Source organism: Pleuronectes platessa, chromosome 14, assembly GCF_947347685.1.
Source record: "Pleuronectes platessa chromosome 14, fPlePla1.1, whole genome shotgun sequence".
In the NCBI taxonomy this organism is placed as follows: domain Eukaryota; kingdom Metazoa; phylum Chordata; class Actinopteri; order Pleuronectiformes; family Pleuronectidae; genus Pleuronectes; species Pleuronectes platessa.
The window spans coordinates 16,074,802-16,095,897 of NC_070639.1; the positions used below are offsets into that span (position 1 = coordinate 16,074,802).

The 21,096-nt window shown below is 41.7% G+C and overlaps 1 protein-coding gene across 5 annotated transcripts in view; it reads right to left on the reverse strand.

Annotated features, from left to right (window-relative positions):
* Positions 1–21,096, reverse strand: part of dip2a (disco-interacting protein 2 homolog A) — a 77,217-nt gene that overhangs the window by 18,202 nt on the left and 37,919 nt on the right. For 3 of the 5 annotated variants that reach the window (XM_053439671.1, XM_053439672.1, XM_053439670.1), the window contains exons 2-8: positions 16,399–16,470; positions 12,104–12,223; positions 11,899–12,018; positions 7,797–8,066; positions 5,815–5,952; positions 4,420–4,461; positions 1,452–1,571 (exon numbers count right to left, since the gene is read on the reverse strand). In XM_053439671.1, coding sequence (XP_053295646.1) covers positions 1,452–1,571; positions 4,420–4,461; positions 5,815–5,952; positions 7,797–8,066; positions 11,899–12,018; positions 12,104–12,223; positions 16,399–16,470 — 882 coding nt within the window. The remainder of the gene's footprint in view (positions 1–1,451; positions 1,572–4,419; positions 4,462–5,814; positions 5,953–7,796; positions 8,067–11,898; positions 12,019–12,103; positions 12,224–16,398; positions 16,471–21,096) is intronic. The other 2 variants (XM_053439674.1, XM_053439673.1) reach the window with 1 other exon arrangement.

A 21,096-nucleotide genomic window follows, 5' to 3' on the forward strand; every position in this document is an offset into this window, starting at 1 on the left:
GAGCTACGGCTCATTACAGGTAACCCTTCAAGCACCGTACTTGCTCTTTGATTCCACTCCCATCTCTGTCACTATTGTCTCCTCAAACCCTCCTGAACGCTCTGATAAATGGAATTCAGTTAAACTGAGCTGGCAAGAAAGATCCCCGCCAAGTAAAACACCCCGATCAGGAACAGATAGCGTTCGGCCCTGCTTCTGTTTCAGCTTTGTGTGTTTTTCTGCCCCCACCCCACAGACCACTGAGGCTCGCCACAGCTTCAGTGCCGGAGTCAGGGAGGCTTTACAATTACCTGCTGATGTACTTCTATTCTTGCTGTTTTTACTTTTTTTGTGTTTATTCAGCCTGGCAGAGTACCACCCAAAACCCACGAGGGGCCGGTTGGAACGGAGGAAATGGTTAAACAGGGCTGGTCTGATGCTTGTGTGTGTGTGTGTGTGTGTGTGTGTGTGTGTGTGTGTGTGTGTGTGTGTGTGTGTGTGTGTTTGTGCACCCAGTATGACCACTCCGTTTGCACACCTGGTGGTCTTCGCTCCGACAAGAGCCAAAATAACAACCAGTGATCTAAAAGCGTACATCGCCTGTTGATTTGGTGGGCGTGGGGAGGTCAACATGACATTTTTATATCAGCTGCAACGAGAATCTACCTACTAATACCACAAATGTCTGTATGTGGAGCACTATCTTGCTAAATGTTCATCTCACAGGAAGCCAGAGGAAGTGGACTGTTGATTTTGTTCATGCAACATATGTTCAAAATGTATTATTTGTGGATAAACAGGCAACCAGCACCTTGCAGTCAATGCCTTCAGTCTGCGGAGCGAGTTGAACATGTCTTCTTCTCTGCCTCATATAAACTACAGCAATGGACGGCAACTGGAGACAATGGCAATAATGTCTTCTCCACCAGATGATTTTGATAATTTTATACTTTTTTATTTCACCATATCGGACTGACATTGATGTTCATGGAGCTGATCTCTGTCACTGCAGCAACATTCATAGAATCCCTTCCTCTTAAGCAATTTATCTACAAACTAAAAGCACAATGTTAACATTGTTTGTTAACATTGTTAACAAAAGTTTTGTACTTGGTTCTGAAGTTTGTGTACGACAGACATTGACTTCAAAATTTATGCAAAAAACAGAATCCAATAAATTATTGGTCACTTTTACAGTTTCAGAAAGAAAACAGCCTCACCACAGGCCAAGCTAACAGCCCATTCAGAACAGACAGGTTTAGAACTGCACTAGTATTGTAAATAACCAATAATGAAACAGGAAAACTTGTCTTGTCAGCTGTTGGTCTTCTCTCCGTGTTATCTTAAAATTCAATATTAACTGACTGAAGGCTCCGATCAATATGCTTAACTCACCAAAGGAAGAGGAATACTTTTTTTTCACGGTTTATTGATTTGATAAAGCCAATGTTAGTATTTTCAAGCCAGTTTACCGTCCATAAGCTCCTCAAAGTCGTCCACAAAGAACTCTCGCAATGGCGGTCGCTTTGGTCTCTTCAGTGTGTTCAGCAGCTGCTGGATCTTAGAGGAGACGCGACTGTTGACTGGAACCCCTAAACAATGATATTGGAGGGGGGTGAAAAAAAAGGTTGGGGAAATAAACATGGCAAGACAAAGTTATGGAGATAAATACAGTCATGGAAAAAACAATGATCACGATGGATATGATGCATGAAGCAGGTGGGGGGGGGGGGAGGAGCACAGTAGAGAAAGAAATGATGACGAACAAATTGAATGAGTGAAGATGTAAGAAGGAGAAATGGCAGAGGGGAGGACAGATAAGAAAAGAACAGAGAAAAGTTGAGTGTGTTATTGTTGCGAGGACAAAACAGCCGTCACGCACGATGTGGTCAGACAACAAAACAGTGGATGAGGTCTGCAGCTACCTGGAGGTCAAAGGTCACAAGACACGCTCGAGAGTGACTCGGGCCTTTTCCTCAAAGGATAAATAAATACAGAAACGAAGAGCAGTATTGCCTGCTGCCTAGCAACAAAAGATGTCCTCCCTATATTAAGTGATTCAGGAGATGTCTCATAAGAAATCTGCTTTTTAATATGCTCTGCAAAGTCTTAACTGTAGGAGGCTCAAATCAACTACAGCCAAGTCAAGTCAGAATATATCTATATGACTTGACATGCATGTTAAATCTGATCATTAATAAGCTTTTTACGTTGCTGTAAACAAGAAAGCCAAACCGGAACACACTCATGAGGCAAAGCCGGACATTTGCTAAGATATAATAACGAAAGGAAAGGCAATAAAAAGGAAAATAAATAAAAGACTTCAAATGAGAGAGCAGAGGAGGAGACCATTAGACTTCCCTCACATTTTGGACACAGGCACTTACAGACTATAATCATCGCCGGACATAATTTGCTCCATCTGATTTTATACTTAGTTTGGGAAGGAGGAGGGGTAGGTGGTCTGTGTCAGACATTGCAGACAGCCACAGGAGACGAAGGCCACAGCTGCATGAAGCTCACTGTGATATATCTTACTATAATAAACCCGGCTCAGACAGACTCTGCCTCCACGTGTCGGGACAGATGTACTGGGAGTTAAGACGCATGAGGGTCAGCGCAGCACCTGATTGGCCAATTAGAAAGCCCCAGACACACGGGACGACATCTGAGGGCCCTGAATCCCACCCACTCAAGGGCTTTGATCATTAATATCACAGCATACCAGGCCCTGTCTGTGATAATAACTATAATTAATGCTTCATAATTTCATTAGTTTTCCTGCCCACAGCACTGAATCGCTGTAGCAACAATGAGTCTGGTTAAATTTGTGCTTGAAATGCAACACAAGCTCTTTGAAATAATAGTATAATTATATAGGTTAATGAGAGCTGCATAAAGCATAAGATTGAGAAAATAAGATTCCATGTATGATGTTTGGGCAATGATGGTGTGACTGAAGAGTTTCTAAGGGATATGACATCATACGTACAGGCAAAGTGCATAGACATAAACTAAAAAGAAAAGTTGTTTCAGTGCCTATAGACAGCATGATTCACAAAGTGATGAATAGACATGTGGTGAATAGGTTGTTAGCTCCACAGATCATTTCAGAGCTCTGGGTGGTGTTCAATTTTTTTGTTTATTTAGCTGTTCAGTGAATATTACCAAGACTCTGTGTTTGACAGGTGTTTAGAGTTATGGTGGAAAATAGGTGGCAGCTGATAGAGGAGCTGGCTTTGGATGGATCACATTATGATGTAAAAGAAGTTAAAGAAGCATGGAGTGTAAACAGTCTAAGTAGTGAAAATGTCCCCATATAAGATGTTATCGTGGAATCACTTTTAAACAAGCATGTATCTTAGTACGGATGACATGGCACCTTGATTGCTACCTGGTGGCTGGCTGCAGTATAGGTAAATCCTGCCTACTCCATGTTAGTGGATGGGACATAGACCAAATTCAAATGTCGAAGCAAATGTTGCATGATTTTTCTCTTTCTGTTTTAAAACTAGCTGTATGATGTTACTACAAAGGGAGTAAAACGTCATGATTGACAGCTGAGATTGACTCCACCTGCTCCATACCCCATCTATACGGCTTAGACTATCACTCTATATGCGCAAGATGGCAGATGGCTTAAAACAGATCTTTTGGCCTAATTTCTATACTGGGAGGAAGTGTCTATATTATAAACAAATGCTATGCACAGACCCGCAATTGTTTTTAAACAGGAAATCCAGCCATAGCAAAGAAGAAGAAGAAAAATCTGACTGTGGATAAACAGTCAGAACTTGTTAGAGGGAGAAAAGCATTGTTGATATTGGTATTTTTCTGGTATATGTAAGTAGTAGGAAAAAGTGCATCATATCACAGGGTGCACCCTCCATCAGGAACAGTATCTGAAATGTAACTGAGGTCCCTGTGTGTCGCGTTATCTTCAACCAACCATGTGTCAATATTGAAGCGACAGCGGTGTGAGACAGCTGCCATCAAAGACCCCAATGTTTGGCTACAGGCGAACAGGCATGTGTAGCAAGAAAAATAATGTGACAAGTCTCAGGGTGAGAGAGGAAACCAGTATGTTAACATGCTAATCATTCACAACACGCGTGTCACCTTTTTTAGCTTCGATGTGATCAACATGAGAAGCATTTAGGTTAGATGTAGCTTGAAGATGCTATAAATGCTGAAGCAACACACTCCGTTATGCAAACAACACAGACACACACACACACACCACACACACACACAGAAATCCAAGGACTGAATCCAGCTCTGCATATATATTTCTGGAAAACACACAGTTTGGGCAAGTACTACATCTGACAGTACGGGCGAGGGTGGAAACAGGCACAAACACACACAAATGCAAACACTCGCACACAGCAGAGCACATATAGAAGACTGCCATAAAGTTGGAGGAACAGTTATAAATACCATCCGTTAAACTGAGGGATCCTTCACCTCCCCACTCACAGCCTGGAGGAGAGACATATCAGGATGTCAACGAAACAGTACTATGAAATTGGTGTTCGTGTGCTTGTGCGTGTGCGTGTGTGTGTACGTGCATGTGTAAACATGTGATAATTGTACCAGCAACCAGACGTAGAGTGGTCTTATAACGAGCTCAGACTGTTGTTGTGGTTGTTGTTGTACCACATAAGGACAATTTTATTAAGGTCTTAATTAGATGTGTGGCTTTGAAAACATTTGAACATCACGCAGAAAAATTAGGGGAAGAAAATCAATAGTTTTAACAACTGTCCATTTGCTTGTCAACCAGACGACAGACTATGCACACACATATTCTTAATGACCAAGGATGGATAGCAGGAAGATAATAACTGTAGCAATGTACATTAACTGAAATGAGACTTTCAGCTCTGATTTGGAATTAATCAAGTTGGACAAGTGACAAATACAATGCTGCTGCTTTTCTATGGATTGGTTGACCTGATGGTCATTTATGGCAACTCTCTGTAAACTAGCAAAATCCAACAGATACGTCCCATCCTGTCCCATCAACCCTCTCGTCCAATCTACAACCCCAAAACACATGAACCTCCAAAGCCTGATAACTGCTAGAAATTAACTTTTCATTGACACGCTTGCTAATTTCTGACTATCTTCTCTGCTTCATTGGAGTATGTCTCCCGGCTGAAGACTCCGGTCATGCACAGTAAGCGGTGTACAGTTAGTGACATACAGGTACTACAGCGAATAATTTAATTTGGTCCGAATGAAATTATTGGTCGTGTTTATTAATTTTTTTGGCAACTTTATTAATGGCTATCAGGATGTGAAGAGAATATCAACGATGAAAAAAAAGTTTCAGGAATAACTTAGCAACCCTTCATGTAAAAACAACTAATCGACCCAATATATGGAAATATACGCCCAATATAAGCTGCTAAATTGATATTGTATGCATTGACTTGTTCCGCTTGGTCTGTTTTCACTTGTCACTGATCTCTACATTACAAGGGAATGAACAAGAACGAGTGGATACGAGACAAAATATTGTTTTCAACACAAGATTCAGCTCCGATATCTAGGTTCATTACTCAAAGAAATTCTGACAGAAAATGCTCTCGTCTAAATTGTTATTATCCATTTGTTTGTATTAGTTAAGGAGAAAGAAGATTAGGGTAGAGAACATGGTGAGTTTTTCAGGGGTGGTTGAGGAAAGGTTGCAACGTTACCATGGCAACACAAGAGGGTCAGTCAGCAGCTTGCGCCAGTCTGAGTCCGACAGAGGGACAGACGGCAGGGGAGAAAGGGGAAAAGGGAGGTGACTGTGTTTCTGAGTGTGCACGTCTGTAGGAAACTCACCATCTGCAGTCTCCATGACGCTGGTTTGATGGTTGTAGCTGCGGGTAATGCCTCGTACAGAGGCCACTTGGGGCCGCTCCGCATGAAGTGAGGAACGCTCCGACAGCCCTGTCACGTCGGGGGGTGCTGAGTGGTTATCTGTGATGAGTGGGGTGTCGGGGGTTAAAAGGTCAAACGCCAGGTCGAGCATGGGCTGTTGCAACTATACGAGTATGTACTTTATACATTAAATGATCTGACAGCTGAGGATTTGATTAAGAGGCAAGAAACCTTTTATCATCAGGAAGTGAAAATTCTCTCACTGCAGAAGAATGTATTTTAAAAGGGTAAAATTCTGCCTGCATTTTAACTACCTGCCAGAATAAAGAATGGATGTTTCTATTCAGCAGACACGTTCCCTGTCAATGGGGACAGTATTCACAAAGAGTAAGAGGACAGCGCAGTATGATTAACAGACAAGTCTGAGGACATCGTGATGGCTTCCATTTGTTCTCCCTTTGTTAAATTTAAACAGTTAAATTAATAACATGGCGCAGAGTGATTTCTGTAATGCAGATTAATAAACCCAGGGCGAGACAGCAAAACACCTGGAAATGCTTCTGAGGCAAATAAATATATTTTGAGGTGATAGAACTAAGTTTATTATATTAAACACATTTTTATAACACAAGTGTGTTAGTGCAGCCTACACTACCTAGCGACTTAATCCATGTGCTGGTAAAACTGAAAGCCACTCAGTAAGACATCAGCCACAAACTCTCCATTTACAAAGATTCCAATGTTCGGTTTTTGTTACAGAGCACTGAAAGGTGATTTCAATTCAATGTTATGTCTGGTATTGAAGTTGAAGTTAGTGTTGGTGTAGTACTGGACTTTTGAATTATGTCATCTGACAACTCAGTAATGAACATATAGTCAAATTTCCACCTCAATACCACCAATAATTGGTCAACACCATCAAGATCACCCTTCAATATTTCCCATGCTTGATGGACTACAAGTCATTGTCTGTTGCTGACGCGAATCAAGAGTTTGACGGACCGAGGATAAAAGTGAGATTTATTTACAGCTCGACTGTCTCAATCAACTTATTAGCTGGACAACAATTAAATATTTCTAATATTTATTTATTTATTTATTTATACCCTAAAAGAACACTCATGCCAGCCACACATACTGACGCACATGAACACACACATACCCGAGCATTACACAGTCTCACCTTGCTGCTGCTGTGAGACAGATTGATACAGATACTGAATCTCATTTACAAGCTTATGACACTTGCATCGCAACGTGGTATGAGTAGCTTCAAAAGGGAATTGGCTATGAACCCTTTGACATGACTGAATGACAGTGAGATGGCAGACGGAGACGACTAATTTGATAAACGTGAATAAAAACTATGTTTCTTGTTCCCTTCGTCTTGTCTCATCAAGTGCTTTTGTTAGCCTGGAGGGAGATAAGACCTCAGATGTACCAGATGTGTAGGACGACACTGTCTGTCTGTGATTAAGCTGCAGTTACACAAAAACAGCCTGAGCGACATAGTTCAGGTTCTTGTGCTGGAATCAGCAAATGTGAGACAATATATAAAAACCTGTCTGCATGCAGAAGTCTGCAGTCTTGCTTAATGATTGTATAAGAATGTTATTTTACTGTGAAGGTGAACCCAATGACACTGAAAGCATCTTGAACACTTGTTATGCACTAAATAAATTTGAACAGTCAAGTTTTTTTTTGCTCACATCGTCTCATTCTAGTTTGAGTTTGCCTTCTTACTTCAGCTCAAAACCCCGCTAGACACATTTTCACATTTTTCCAAACAGCATGAGTGGTAGAGATGAGTTAGATTAACATTGTGTTCAACTTTTTAACCTCTGCTAACTGAATGAGAGCGCTGTATTAATGTAAAGGGTAAAGAAACATACAGATGGACAGGCTGATATGTGATGGAGTGCGAGACTGCGTGTGTCACTGACCTAGCTGGGTGTGTGCCATGAGGTCGGCCAGTGCGGTAGCTGCGGCGTTGGCGTTGAGGGCTGCGTGGGCAGTGGTGTTGGTGGTGGTGACGGATCTCCCTCCCGGGTGGGATGAGGTGGATGATGCGGAGGATGAGGTGGACGAGCCCTGGATGACACGGTTAAACCAGTGCTCAACGGCTGGGTGGCCGTGGCCCTGGTAGGGCGTGGAAGTGGCCAGACGTCCCTGCCGGCGCAGCGAACCCTCATCTTCCGACGCTGAGGAGGTGTCTGTGTTTGACAGGTCAAGACAGGGCAGCGTCACAACAAGAATATGGCGAAACATGGCAATGGAACTCTTCAGCAGGATTTAGATGATATGCTGATGATACACTATTCTATTTATGCAAACAGGAAGAAGCAAGTGAGATGGCCTGATGATTTGGAAAGAGATGCAAGTTGAAGGCTGAGCGATGCTTGTTTTTTAATGTCTTGCAGCGCATGTCTTTGATATTTGACTTTATGTAAAACTGCCACACTAACACACAGTTGCACTGCAACTATACTTTCACAACACGTAAATGACAAAGTGCAATAGATTTCTACAACAGACAGAACAGGGGTGGGGTGGAGGGGTGAGAACTAATTTGGTTAATACACTCAACATGGACATATTTTAATGTGTTGAATACAACTAGAAAGCTTTAGCATGATTTAAAAAAAAAATTCTGCTAAAAAACTACAGGGACGCAGGTATACATTTTTTTAAATCTTGGGTATTTTGAATACTCTCAAGAATTGAGTTTTCTAGACAAGAAAGACGTGTCAGTGGATTTGCATTTAACCTCACTGATGCTGGTATGAGAATGTTGCTTCTAAAAATAGAAAATTGATACATACAGAATACATAGAATACAAAAAGAAAAGTTGTTGTTGTATAATAATCTGGTAAAGTAGAGATTTTCTGCTTCAGTTATTATGACTTGGTCAGAGCCCCAGGTATTGATGACTTCGCTGTGTGAACTGGGAGCAGTTGGTCTCAGCAAAAGTAGCCCAAACGAGAACAGCTTCAAAGTAAGGTAAGGATCTTTAAAAATTATCACATTCCACTGCATCTGCCCAGCTCACAGAAATGTCAGCTCTTTTAAACAGATCACTGTAGTTGAACAACATCAGGCCAGTCTGAGATTTGCATTCTGCAGAGAACGGGATGAAAGGGCTAAAACAGCATAGAAAAAATGAAATACTTAATTTATGAAACTTTTTTCAAATTCAACAAAAAAGATCACATTCCCTATGAACCATCATTTACCAAGTAAAAAAGGGGGGCTGTTCTGCAGCACCTGAGAAATATATCAAACTCATTCACAAGTGAACACTCAAAGTCTCTGAGCATGTTTTCCAAAACAAAGCTTTAGTAATGTGGGAAATCTATCCCCAGTCCACTGAGGGGATGAGAGAAAGACGTTTAGAAAACAGAGATTAATCCTGTGTGTGATCAGCACATGCCTGACGAATGTTCTAAACTAATAAGCCTTCTCTTTGATTAATCTGCCTACTAATCACTCACAGTATGTATTACAAGTGAAGTCCACCAATAGGGATCTGCAGACTCCTCCAGTTTCCTCGTGGCCTTGCAGGGGCTGTCAGAGGGAGGCTTGAGGAGGTTTGATTATAACAAGCTAAAATGTTATATCTCTACAACCAGTGGACTTAAGGGCGTTATCACGTATTCATGATTCTGTTTGTTATTCCTCTGCCTCCTTACAATCTCTCGCAGTAACCTCGACACAGTTACACAGAGGCAAGGGGAAAGAGAGGGTCCGAGAATAATTGCAAAGTAGAAATAGACAGGCGAAAAGAATGGAGAAAGAAACTATGAGAGAAAGAAAGAAAGAGGTTATTAGTCACAGAGAGGACCAAGAATAGAAAGTAAAGAGTGAGTCAGAGAAAGTGCTGGAGGATTCGTCGGGAGAGAGGGTTATAAAAGAACAAATAGAAAGAGGCAGATAAGCTGAGATTTCTATAATTTTTTTGCATCAATTAAATATTAAGTCGAAGCAGAGAAGAGTATATATAGAGCAACAGTCCAGCAGGCTAACATTAACTGGAATCCATTTAAGTGAAATAACATCATAACAGTTGGTTCCTGAATGTTACAAGTTTGCTATACAAATGACATCCTATGTATTGGAGCATCCATGAGCAATCTATCTTTCTTTATGTGTACTAAAATGGTAAACAACTTGCAATAACTAATTTATTACAACTTTGTGTCTCCACTTCCTCTAGTTTTGCAGAGATGAAGCTACCATATACCGGATATGGGTGCCGCCATCTTGTGCTTTTAATGTAATTTGGAGCCAGAGTCTATACAGTAGAGATCCTGGGGTGGAACTGGGTATTGATACACATGCTCGACTAATCGCAAGTAAATCTCCGCTGTCATTCATCATCAATCATCAAACGTTTCTCAGTAGGATAAGAACTGCCCAAAATGACAGAAACCGTCTTTGAGAAAAATTGATTTAACATGTACTTTGCCTTTTTTTGGTTGGTCCATGTCCTATCCACTGATATGGAGGAGGTGAGTTTATGATCTATACTGCAGCCAGCCACCGGATCACCAAGATAATTTAGCTTCATTATTGGGGAGCTGTCGTATCATCCATCCTTATATAAAGTCCTGTCTGGCTGCTATATTTATCATTTCCATCATCTTAGTTAAGACTGATAGCTAATTGGCATGGAAAACAATGTATAGCTGTGGCAGCTTTCGTTCTGCAGATATTCTTTCGGAAACTAGAGGGAAATTGTGGCACTAGAGGGAAATTCAGGAGTTATTACAGTTCCTCTCAAGGGGGAAATGAATGTGTTCTGGATTTGAAGGATATGAATCCAATTCTTATTGAGATATTTCCGTCTGGAGTGAATTGATGGGCAGACAAACAGACAAACTCCCTGACAGAACAAAATTGCCATCCCTAGAGCTATGCTGTTAGCATGATAAAAAATATGATTCGTTACAATCATTTATTACTATTATTATTACTACTGTATATAACTACTTTTGCTCGTATTACTACTTATTCTTCCCTGTTAGATGTTGGGTGATAAGACACAGTTTGACTGAATATGAGAGATGCAAAAAGAGAAAGAGAAAAATTGAGCGATGCATGTGTTAGATACAGATAACCCCAGCACTGGGACCTGCTCAACAAAATATTACACCACAGCACCAGTAGTTAATAAAACTCTTCAGACCAACTTTAAGGTTATTCTGCCAAATATCAGACCTTATTTTGAAGTAATGAACATAACCATCATCACTATGGGCAATGCCTGTAGCTGCCATTAGCCCCAAAGAGTAGTAGATCCCAGACCATCTTATGTGTACAGTAACGAATTTTGTGGGTCTGTGGAGCCAATCCTGTGAACATTACCCCAATATATTACAGTAGATCAACTCTGTGTGACTCAAAACAACCGTGAAAGTGCCCCTCCTCCTGCTCAAACCCAAGTGTCTGAGCTCTTAATCCGGTTAACTGCTCCTGTGTCCTCTCTTTACCCACGACATGAGGCTCTGAGGACTCCTACCAATTAACTCTTATACACCAACAATAAAACCACCACAGAGTTTGAGACACTGGAAAGTTTTCGACTGTAAAATATGTCACACAGATATCTTACTCATTGATCAAGCAACGATTGAGGAATTTGAGAAAACATACATATCTTTTTTTGGCCTTGGACATCTTGCAAACAGAAGCCAAAAAACACAGCAAAACGACAAAAATTCAAGTGATCTGTCCCACACAATACAAACCGTTATAAAAGCAGGCGAAAGGTCGACATTTTGAGACTATGTTAAAAATCTGATTATGCAACTCATGTGGGAAGGTCTGCCTGGGAACATGATAGTGAAAACTGAGCCCTTTATAGTCCTAGAGAATGGACACATTCATAAGACTGCACATTTCTTTCCAGTGGCAAAAGCTTGGCAACAGGGAATCAGCATCCTGCACTCTGATACACATGTAAACAATCATGAGTGATCGTAAACCTCGGCTAGGACACTCTCTGCCCTGGTTTGGCAGTGGGACTTCAGGAATAAAAGTCTCACCTGGTGGGGTGCATGCCTCCACAGATGACTGAACTAGCACAGATCGTCTCTTAGAGGGCATGGGCATCTTCCTCTCTTTGTACTTCGCCAAAGCTGCTTGGACGGCTTCTGTGTGCAAATCTACCAGAACAGACAAACACGTTTTAGCTACAGCATATAAGAGGAGCACCAGGTATTTAAAAATACTCTATGGACAAATCGTTACCAGATCTGAAGCGTTCATCCCGGGTGTTGGCAGCCCGGGACTTGTTGTGTTTGGAACCTGGAAGAACTGCTTGGGATGAGGTCTGGATTCTGTTGTCAATTTGCAGAGATGGATCTACACCTGCAGAGAAAAAAAGACCATTTATACCACGGAAAATTTATACCAGGAAAGAAACAAAACTTTTATCTTCCCCTACTGTCCACAAGCTGAAATATTAATATCGGAAATAGGAGAACATACCATCTTTGCAGAATGTGTTATGAACAAAGAGCAACGCTGCTGAATATTCTTTGACCAGATCAAGTATCCACCAGCTTAAAAGGTAATCCCTACTTAGGCTCCAGTCTTCTAATACAGTAGCTTGGAGTTGAGAAAGTGTTCGCTATGATTAATCCAGCCTGTCTAGCCGCTCTCCAGCTGCCTTCAAGCTTTCTAATAAGGGATGCAAATGCAAATTTTACAGTCCGACATAACAGAAAGAAGGTGATTAAGCACCATAAATGTTAAAAAGACAACATCTTCTGAGTGGAGCGTTCTAAAAATTATCAAACGCTCAGACTCGTCAACCTCAGACAGTGATTCATCCTTTTGCTACTGCAATTCTCACTTGAGCTTTATTAAAGAACTAATGGTTAGTATCAGTGAAGGAACCTGAGAGTAATGCCTGTTTTTGAGAGGATGTATTTAGGTGGGAAGGTTAAATGCATAGGATAAACTCAAAAATGTATTCTGAGGAGGAAAGATTCCCATGAAACAAAAAGAACGTGATCATATTAATCTGACTGGGGTGTTCATCATTAAAGATCTGAATGTACACAGAAATTATGTAACATGAACAATTCAGATGAATAAATGTCTCTGCCTACAGTTCTCTGTTGGGCAATGAAAGGCCCTAGCGGTTATTTTAGGCATCCTTGGACCTTGGACAACATTAGACACAATGGAACAGGAGGCTGTACTATAACTTAGCAATATGTCTGACAGTTTTACACAGGGCACTTTCCTGGAAGCGGGACAAAGAAAACACTCCCGTTAAAAAGGATGTTTCTGTAGTTCTTTAGCTGTGTCTTAATAAATATGAATGTGTTTTTTAACTGCCTGCTGTTGGTTTTCCCCAAAACTTTTTGGGGAAATGAAAGTGATGCATGATTCCAGTGAATAATTTCCTGTGAAATCAAACATAATGATTGATACCTTGCTGCACAAGATTCATTCAACTCCTGACTCCTCTTGCCAACAAACACACACATGTACAGTAACTTCGGACACAATTATAAAGACTGGATAAAAACAACACCATTTGGTCGTTATTAACAGTTGGGATTATTAGCAAGTCGACCATGGAATTGAGAGCCGATCACAAGTGGCCACAGAGGACACATTCAGGACTCACTTTAATGCCAGAGTAAACAGATGAACCCAACGATGACCACTTGTGATCGGATTTGTCAGGACGGATGTTAATTCCAGGTCGGAACATGGCCTAATAGTCACAGTGTGGATAGAGAGAAAGTCTAAATGTCCACAAAATACAGGCAGATCAAATTGACCGGACTGTAGAGAGTTATGAGGTTTAACTGGGTATTGACCTGTTATCAAGCGACACACACAGAATGACTACAGAGTTCCACCAAGGGCACATTCAGCCGGTTAGATCCAACACTTCGCTGGATGGCTGATCAGACACCCGGGCCAGCCAGCCAGCCAGCCAGCCGGCCATCGGCCCACCCGGCTTTTCAGCGGCAGCTTACAGGGGATCAGCGAGCTCCACGATGTCAGCAACTCTCAGACAGCAGCAGCACAAAACACACTGCAATACGGAGCATCATACACACACACACTTAAACTTTATCCTATTTAATAACATGAGTTTAAATATTACACAACACAGCCAATACGGCCTGAGGACATTTAAGGACACACAATGCATAGAGCCTCACACATGCACAGGTGCACACACGCCGTACAGACACACACACACACCATCCCTTGAGCTTAGATAGAGATCAATATATGCTGGTGCCTTATATTGCTCTGACAGCACAGTCACACAATGGCCTTTTCCCAGCGCCCACAGGAAACAGACCTATAAAACAAGCCAGACAGGACACCAGACCCGGTTGCTGGGCAGAGCACACCTAGGAGACACACCACACTGAGCCAATCAGGGGCATGCCCGTCACAGCAGATGTTGTTATTGGTTCACAGCGAAACCCTGATGAATGTTTAGCACCTGCCTGATGCCAACCCTTATCGGTGTGGTGGCTGACAAGACGTGCCGTGTCTCGCGTGTAGAGAAACACGTGGCTATTAACGTGCATCAAGTTCGCAGATGAATATAAGAATCACACATGAATTATCTTCCTTAATATAAACTATATATGTGTATAGTATCTTAATAAAGGGGAATTAAATCAGAAAGAGATGGAAATACATTCCTTATCAGAAACAAGAAAAACAACCATACTATTACTGTATTTTTACCATAGACTGTATATAAAGACGGTCACCATGACTGTTCCCCAAAAGTGAATCCAGAGAATTTGAACGCCACCAGGTGGCTGGCTGCATTATAAGTCATTGCAGGCCCCCTCCATGTTAATCAATGAGAAATGGACCAAACTAATAAGTCAAAGATTACATTACCTTGGTTTTAATTAGTTATTTGATGCTATATGAACAGGGTTAAACGTTAGGATTGACTCCTGCTCGAGCACACGTATCGATGGGACCTAGCTACAACGGCTCCATCCCGTGATCGCTAATGCACAGACCCTGAATCAAGATGGCAGCGCTCATATCCGGGGTATTTTAGCCTCATTTCTGATAGTGGGAGGAAGTGGAGACTCATTCTCCATCTTTATATACAGTTTATGATTTTCATCGTGGCGTTATATACATTCCTCTGAAAAGCTGAATTTAATGCTGATAAACATACATTCACCTTAATATTTAACTTCCCAGATGGTCAACACCTCATGCAATTATCTATTGTTTCAGTGGCACCAAAAAAACCATAAGTGTAAACAAGGGAAATTATTCTGCTCTCACAGATCTTGCTTTGTACACCAACTTTATTGCAGTTGGCACATGTTCAGTCCTATGACAACAGTGAAATATAAGACCGTAAAACAGCTAGTGATATTTTGTATGGAGCTAGAAGCCGACCGTCTATTGGACTCCTATTTCAACCATTCAGCAGTTAAACTCGAACCCACTGTCTCGTCGTGCTGGATGGATTTGTCATTAAAGACCAACACATTCATTCACCCTGAGAGAAGTATGTGTTGTACATGAACCAAAGTGTGTCCATCTCTGCTCTAAACCAGTCACTTCCCTGCTTTATCGGACTGTGTGGAATCGAACAATGAATGAGGGCGCAAGATAAAGATAGAAGATGGAGATGCTGGTCCGCCCAAGCTAAATAACAGGCATGCTAACTCCAGTGGAAATCCTTGAGCGAGCGGCCCACACCAGACTCTGGTTTCCACTGAGGCTTGATGTTCTGAGAGCAGGCCAAACCAAAGGCCGACATGGACCCCGGATAAAGGACCGAGAAGCATGAAGCATACAGACAGCAATTCCTCTCTGGGATTCACCACAAACCACCTCGTCCTTACAGTCTGCTCATGGCGGCTAGGAATGACTGACTGCATGACTGGGACTAAAAATACAATGAATTGATATACTCAATCAATGGCCATAGACATAAGTAACAAACAGATGGGAAATATCACAACCTCCTGTTCTTCAATGCTAATACTTGTCTTCTCAAACACTTATAACTTTCATTTCTATTACATACAGTGTGATAAATGGCTGATGCAAAACAAAGGCATTGATTACAGATCCAAAGTTGACAGGGCAACCACCCTGACCCGAAGAACCAAGGTCACACCAGGAAGATCACCATTAACCAGGATAGTATACAAAATACCAAAACCTTCATGTGGAAGTTAATTTATACAGGTTTAAAATAACTCCTTTTTTAACTTCTAAATTTGGTTTTCTATTTTGCTTAACAATTCTAATGTTGATTTTGCATAAACATTTTTTTATAACTTTTATCTGCAAACTGCATTAAGGCTCCCTTCAATAGATAACCTGAATGTGCTCGAAGCAAAGAAAGATGTTACAATAATTATCATTACCAACATGATCAGATTCATCATCTTGTTCTCTTTTCTCTTGCAAGGACAATTCTGTCAATGCGACACCGACAGAGGCGGTCGACGCAAAGATGCAGTAAAGCCTGGTTCTGGGGAGTAAATCTCTTGCAGGCCTGTGTGCCTTACCTTGTATCTGTGGGATGTACGGTGCCAACAGCTTGCCTCTTTTCTTCTCATAGCCCTTCTGAGTGATGTCCCCTGAACAGACAGAGACAGAGAGGTACAGAGGAACAGACAGAGAGAGAGAGAGAGAGCGAAGAGAGGGGGGGAACAGAGAGAGATGAGTCATTAGCTCAGCTGTGTCCTGGCGGGGTGTGTGAGTGTGTGTGTGTGTGTGTGTGTGTGTGTGTGTGTGTGTGTGTGTATGGGTGCTGGCAGCCTGGTTACACTGGCACCATAGGGCACCAGAGGAGGGCTGTGGCAGCAGATGACCAGCACAGTAGATGACCAACTCGATGTCTCTCTTAAAAAAGACAAACAGGAAGTGTGAATGCAATTGTTGCTCCACACAACCACACAAAACTAAAATCACACTTGACAGATATGATATTGTGGAGAGTTTCCACTGAATTCTTGAGTGATAACATCAGCTCGGCAGCGGGCATTTAAAAGATCGTTTGTCTGGTGCGCCTGGAACATGTTTCCCTCTCTGGGTTTTTTACCAGAAGTAAAAATACTGCTGATGTCAGCATCGGCATGAAGTGAATCCGCACACACACATAATTAAAAGGCAGTATGTTAAATAGGCTCTGGCTACAGGTTATTTCAAAAGCCCTGAAAGGAATATCAATGTCCAAGCGTTTCCAAGCCTGGAATTTAACCAGAATAATGGAAGGAAGAGGAAAATGAAGGCAGAGGGAGATGGAGAGATATGGATGCAGACAAATGGACAGAGAGAGGCTGCACCTCGAATCTACCGCTATGAAAGGTGCTTTTTAAATTAAATAGCCTTTCCTTGCCTTGAAGGTAATAAGGCTTAGTAATGTGAAGACGTTGTAGATTCAGCAATGGATTAACTCAGCTAATTATCAATACACTTGGCGGGGTGAAGAATAGACTTAGTTAAAATGGCGATTAAAACAAGTTTGCTAAACTAAATTAACCCCAGCACTGCTTCTGTAGGAGCTGCTGTTAGTGGCCTGAGGTGAAACATTTTTGTGTTCATCTGGCAGCAGTATAACATTTTGAAGAATCCGACAATACATTGTGTTACACTTTATTATCAGCTGTCACAGTGTGAAATGCTTCACTAACAGCATTTAGTCCTAGAAGAAAGAAACCGTAACTAATGAAAATGGTCTTCACGAAATAAAACTGTCACCGTAACACTGAAACGCATCCATGTCCACATGAGACCAGCTCAGAAGACAGAGATTGAGGTCTGTAAGTTTGGAGTGTTTTGGCTGCTCGTGGATGATGTGGGGTTTGTAAGATGTCACCGTTTCTCAGTGGATGCTCACTTTGTTTTCACATACATTTTATAGATTCACACACAGTACCTCTGATACACAAACACACAACAGTATATCCTCCTCTAGCATCCCATTTTTGTGGCAGCAACAACAAAATTATTGGAAATATGGCAGTTATGGAAAATGCCAGTCAAACCATTCACATAATTCAACACAACTTCTGAGTGGTCAGGTTTTCCACTGGATGTGATTTGTCAATGAGAGTTCCATGAATGGAAATCACACTGTGACCATTTTAATAATCTATACAGGCTTTCAGTGGGGGTCATTTGGGTGGAGGTCAAGTAAAAAGGGGTCAACTGGGCTATCTGGACAGAAAACCTGTTCACATCTCTTCATCCTACCTTGGGGAATTCTTAATTTTTACATTTTCCTTATTAATGTACATGAAGTGTTAAACGTCTATAAATGTATTAAGGTATAAAAAACACAATACTTGTCACAATAGCATGTTGGTGTGAAGGCAGGTGTTGGTGGTCACTGCCTACTGGTCCCGAGTCACCAGTAACAGCTGAATGACTGCACTGTTAAATGTCCAGGAGAGCAGGAGGCCAGCAACAATACAGCGCTGTCCACAGACCGGCTGACCTGACACTGACTCTTTCTGGTGATAAGTGTGTGTGTGTGTGTGCGTACATGCCAGCGTGTCTGAGTGTGAGCACTGCAGCAGCCAATCAGGCTGACAAGAACACAATAGAGGGCTATTCTCTGTGGTTGCTGCAAATACTGACCAGCAGCCTTGATGGCCAAGTGGCCCGTAGAGAGAGAGAGAGACACACACACACACACACACACACACACACACACACACACACACACACACACACACACACACACACACACACACACACACACACACACACACACACACACACACACACACACACACACACACACACACACACACACACACACACACACACACACACACACCAAGTAATGTCTCTGTGAAGCTGCGGTCTTTTGATCTGACAACTAACAGCTTGGTTATTAAATACGGAGGAATGGACTCAAGCATTCAATGGTTACTTATGGCCCTTATAACGAATCTTAAAAAGCCAAACAAAAAAGGTCTTAGGCAAAAGAATGAAATTCACATGCGTGTTTTCATATGCTTGCACATATGTTTGTGTGTGTGTGTGTGTAAATCAGTAGACAATCACATTATGGGGAATTGTTGACCTATGGGAGCAAAAATCGAGTCCCATTATATAAATCAATAAGTTCTAAGGTGAGGACATGTGTTAAGGTTGGGTTTAGGTTAGGCAAGTAATAACTATGGTTAAGGTTAGAGTAAGAATCCATGAAATCAAAAAAAGTCAATGTGATGTCACCTGGAGTCATGGACTTAAAGTAAATGTGATGCAGTGAAAAGGCGACAAAAATGAAACGTGAAACTTGAATACACTATGGGATTTGTCTGGGTTCGAATTTTGTTAGTACATATTACAGTATGTCAATAAGGTTAGAATAATGGGCCAAAAAGTGTGTCAGTAAATGTCCTCACAAGCATCTAAATAACTAACAAAAGCATGCGTGTGGGTGGGTGTGTGCGACTATTTTAATGTATTCCTGAACAAACACTCCATGTCCCTCTGCGCTTGAGCTTTGAACACCTCATAAAAAGAAAAATGTGAGGATTCAAAGGTCAATATGTGACCTGTCACATGGGGAATAAACAGAGGGTGGTGGGATGCAGAGAGACAGAGGGATGAATGTAGCTTAGAGTATATTCGCGGCGGAATGGGAAACACTTCATTTAACCCCTGCACGCTGACTAAAGCCTTTGCCATGTAATTGAGCTGTAAAGAAAAGGCTGCATCTCTAAACAAGAGGGAGAGACTAGTGGTGGGATAGAGAGAGAGGATGCATTTCTCATGTCATGCTGGTTAGACAACCAGGGGCTCAGCTGAAAGATGTGTTTTTTTAAGCTTCCTCAGCCGGTATCCACCTTTATCAAAACCCAGCTTCTTTGTTCCCACCATCCCACTACTCTGACCTCTCCACACTGCGCATTCCTGTCATCCCTTGACCTCCAAACACTGTCGCTTTTTAATTACCTGCCGGAGTTCCAGCTGAGAGTGTCCATATTTTTGTGGGGTATATATTGTCGTCTTGTCAAACTCCTTATCAGTCTGAATTGATAAAAAGCTTATTTACAACGGAGCGTGGGCATATTATTGTCGTGGAACATCACACAATGTTGTTACCATAAAAACCCTTCTCACAGGGTCCTGAATCCAATTGTCGAAAAAGAGACGGTCCATCTTGTAACACCCTGAACTGTGACAGCTAGAGAGCCCGCTCTCCTCTGCTTTGTCTTATTGACTGTAATTGACTGATGGCTATTGACTGGGGCTGCTCCTCAAATGAGGCCCCATTAGAGAATTACCTTGCATCTGCCTGGACGGAGCTCTACAGGGAGGAGGGAAAAACTTAGACACAGCACATTCCTCTACAAGGCTCCACCAACACAGTGACGACAGATTATGTGACAAGTAAAATTAATATATATATATGTATATATATTAATTTATATTATATTAATTATATTAATATATATATATCTCAAATTGTAATCAGAAATTTTGTCCATATAGTCCAACACTCATTCATATAGTCTAAATTTCCTCCATGTCCTGAAATACAACGTGCCACCCTGCCACCCTCTCCTTATTGACAGATGGACAGGTGGCCCCATCCTCTCTTCATGTCAGTTCCTGTGCCAGGTTGACCCACAACGTGCCAACACTTCTGCCAAACCAGCGACCAAGCCGCCTGCTCTTCAGCTGCAGAACGCCACAGTTAAATATTTAGGCTGAGCAGCCCTTGCCCTCTGGGCTTGTATATTTATTCCAACAAAAGGATATGGCCAGGTGTCATCTAGCATCAGCTCTCCAAACGTTGGTTTTACACATCTGGATTAAACTTTACACCAGACAGGCGTTAAAAAAAATCTTGACTTTTTTCCAGTGCATATTTGCAGTGGATGGTTTATTCGAGGAGCTGAAGTGAATTATTCCAGGTGTGCACAGCAGGCTCTGAGCTCTACCCCTCTTGTTCTCAGAGTCTATAAACGTGCTTCTTGCAGCTTTCCCTTACTTGTGTCAGACAGATGCAAAGAAAAAGAAAGAGATATGAATAAGGGGCAAAGAGAGGGCTAGATGGAGAAAGAGCAGATCCACACCACAAACTGAACCACAAGTCTAGCTTATTAGTCTGTGTATATGACAAATAAAACACCAAGCTGTAGAAATCATTGTAGTAAAATTACAATTTGCAATTACCACAGCTGACTCCTGTTAAAATGTTTTACCTACACAGAGACGGAGGCAGAATCACTCACATGCAG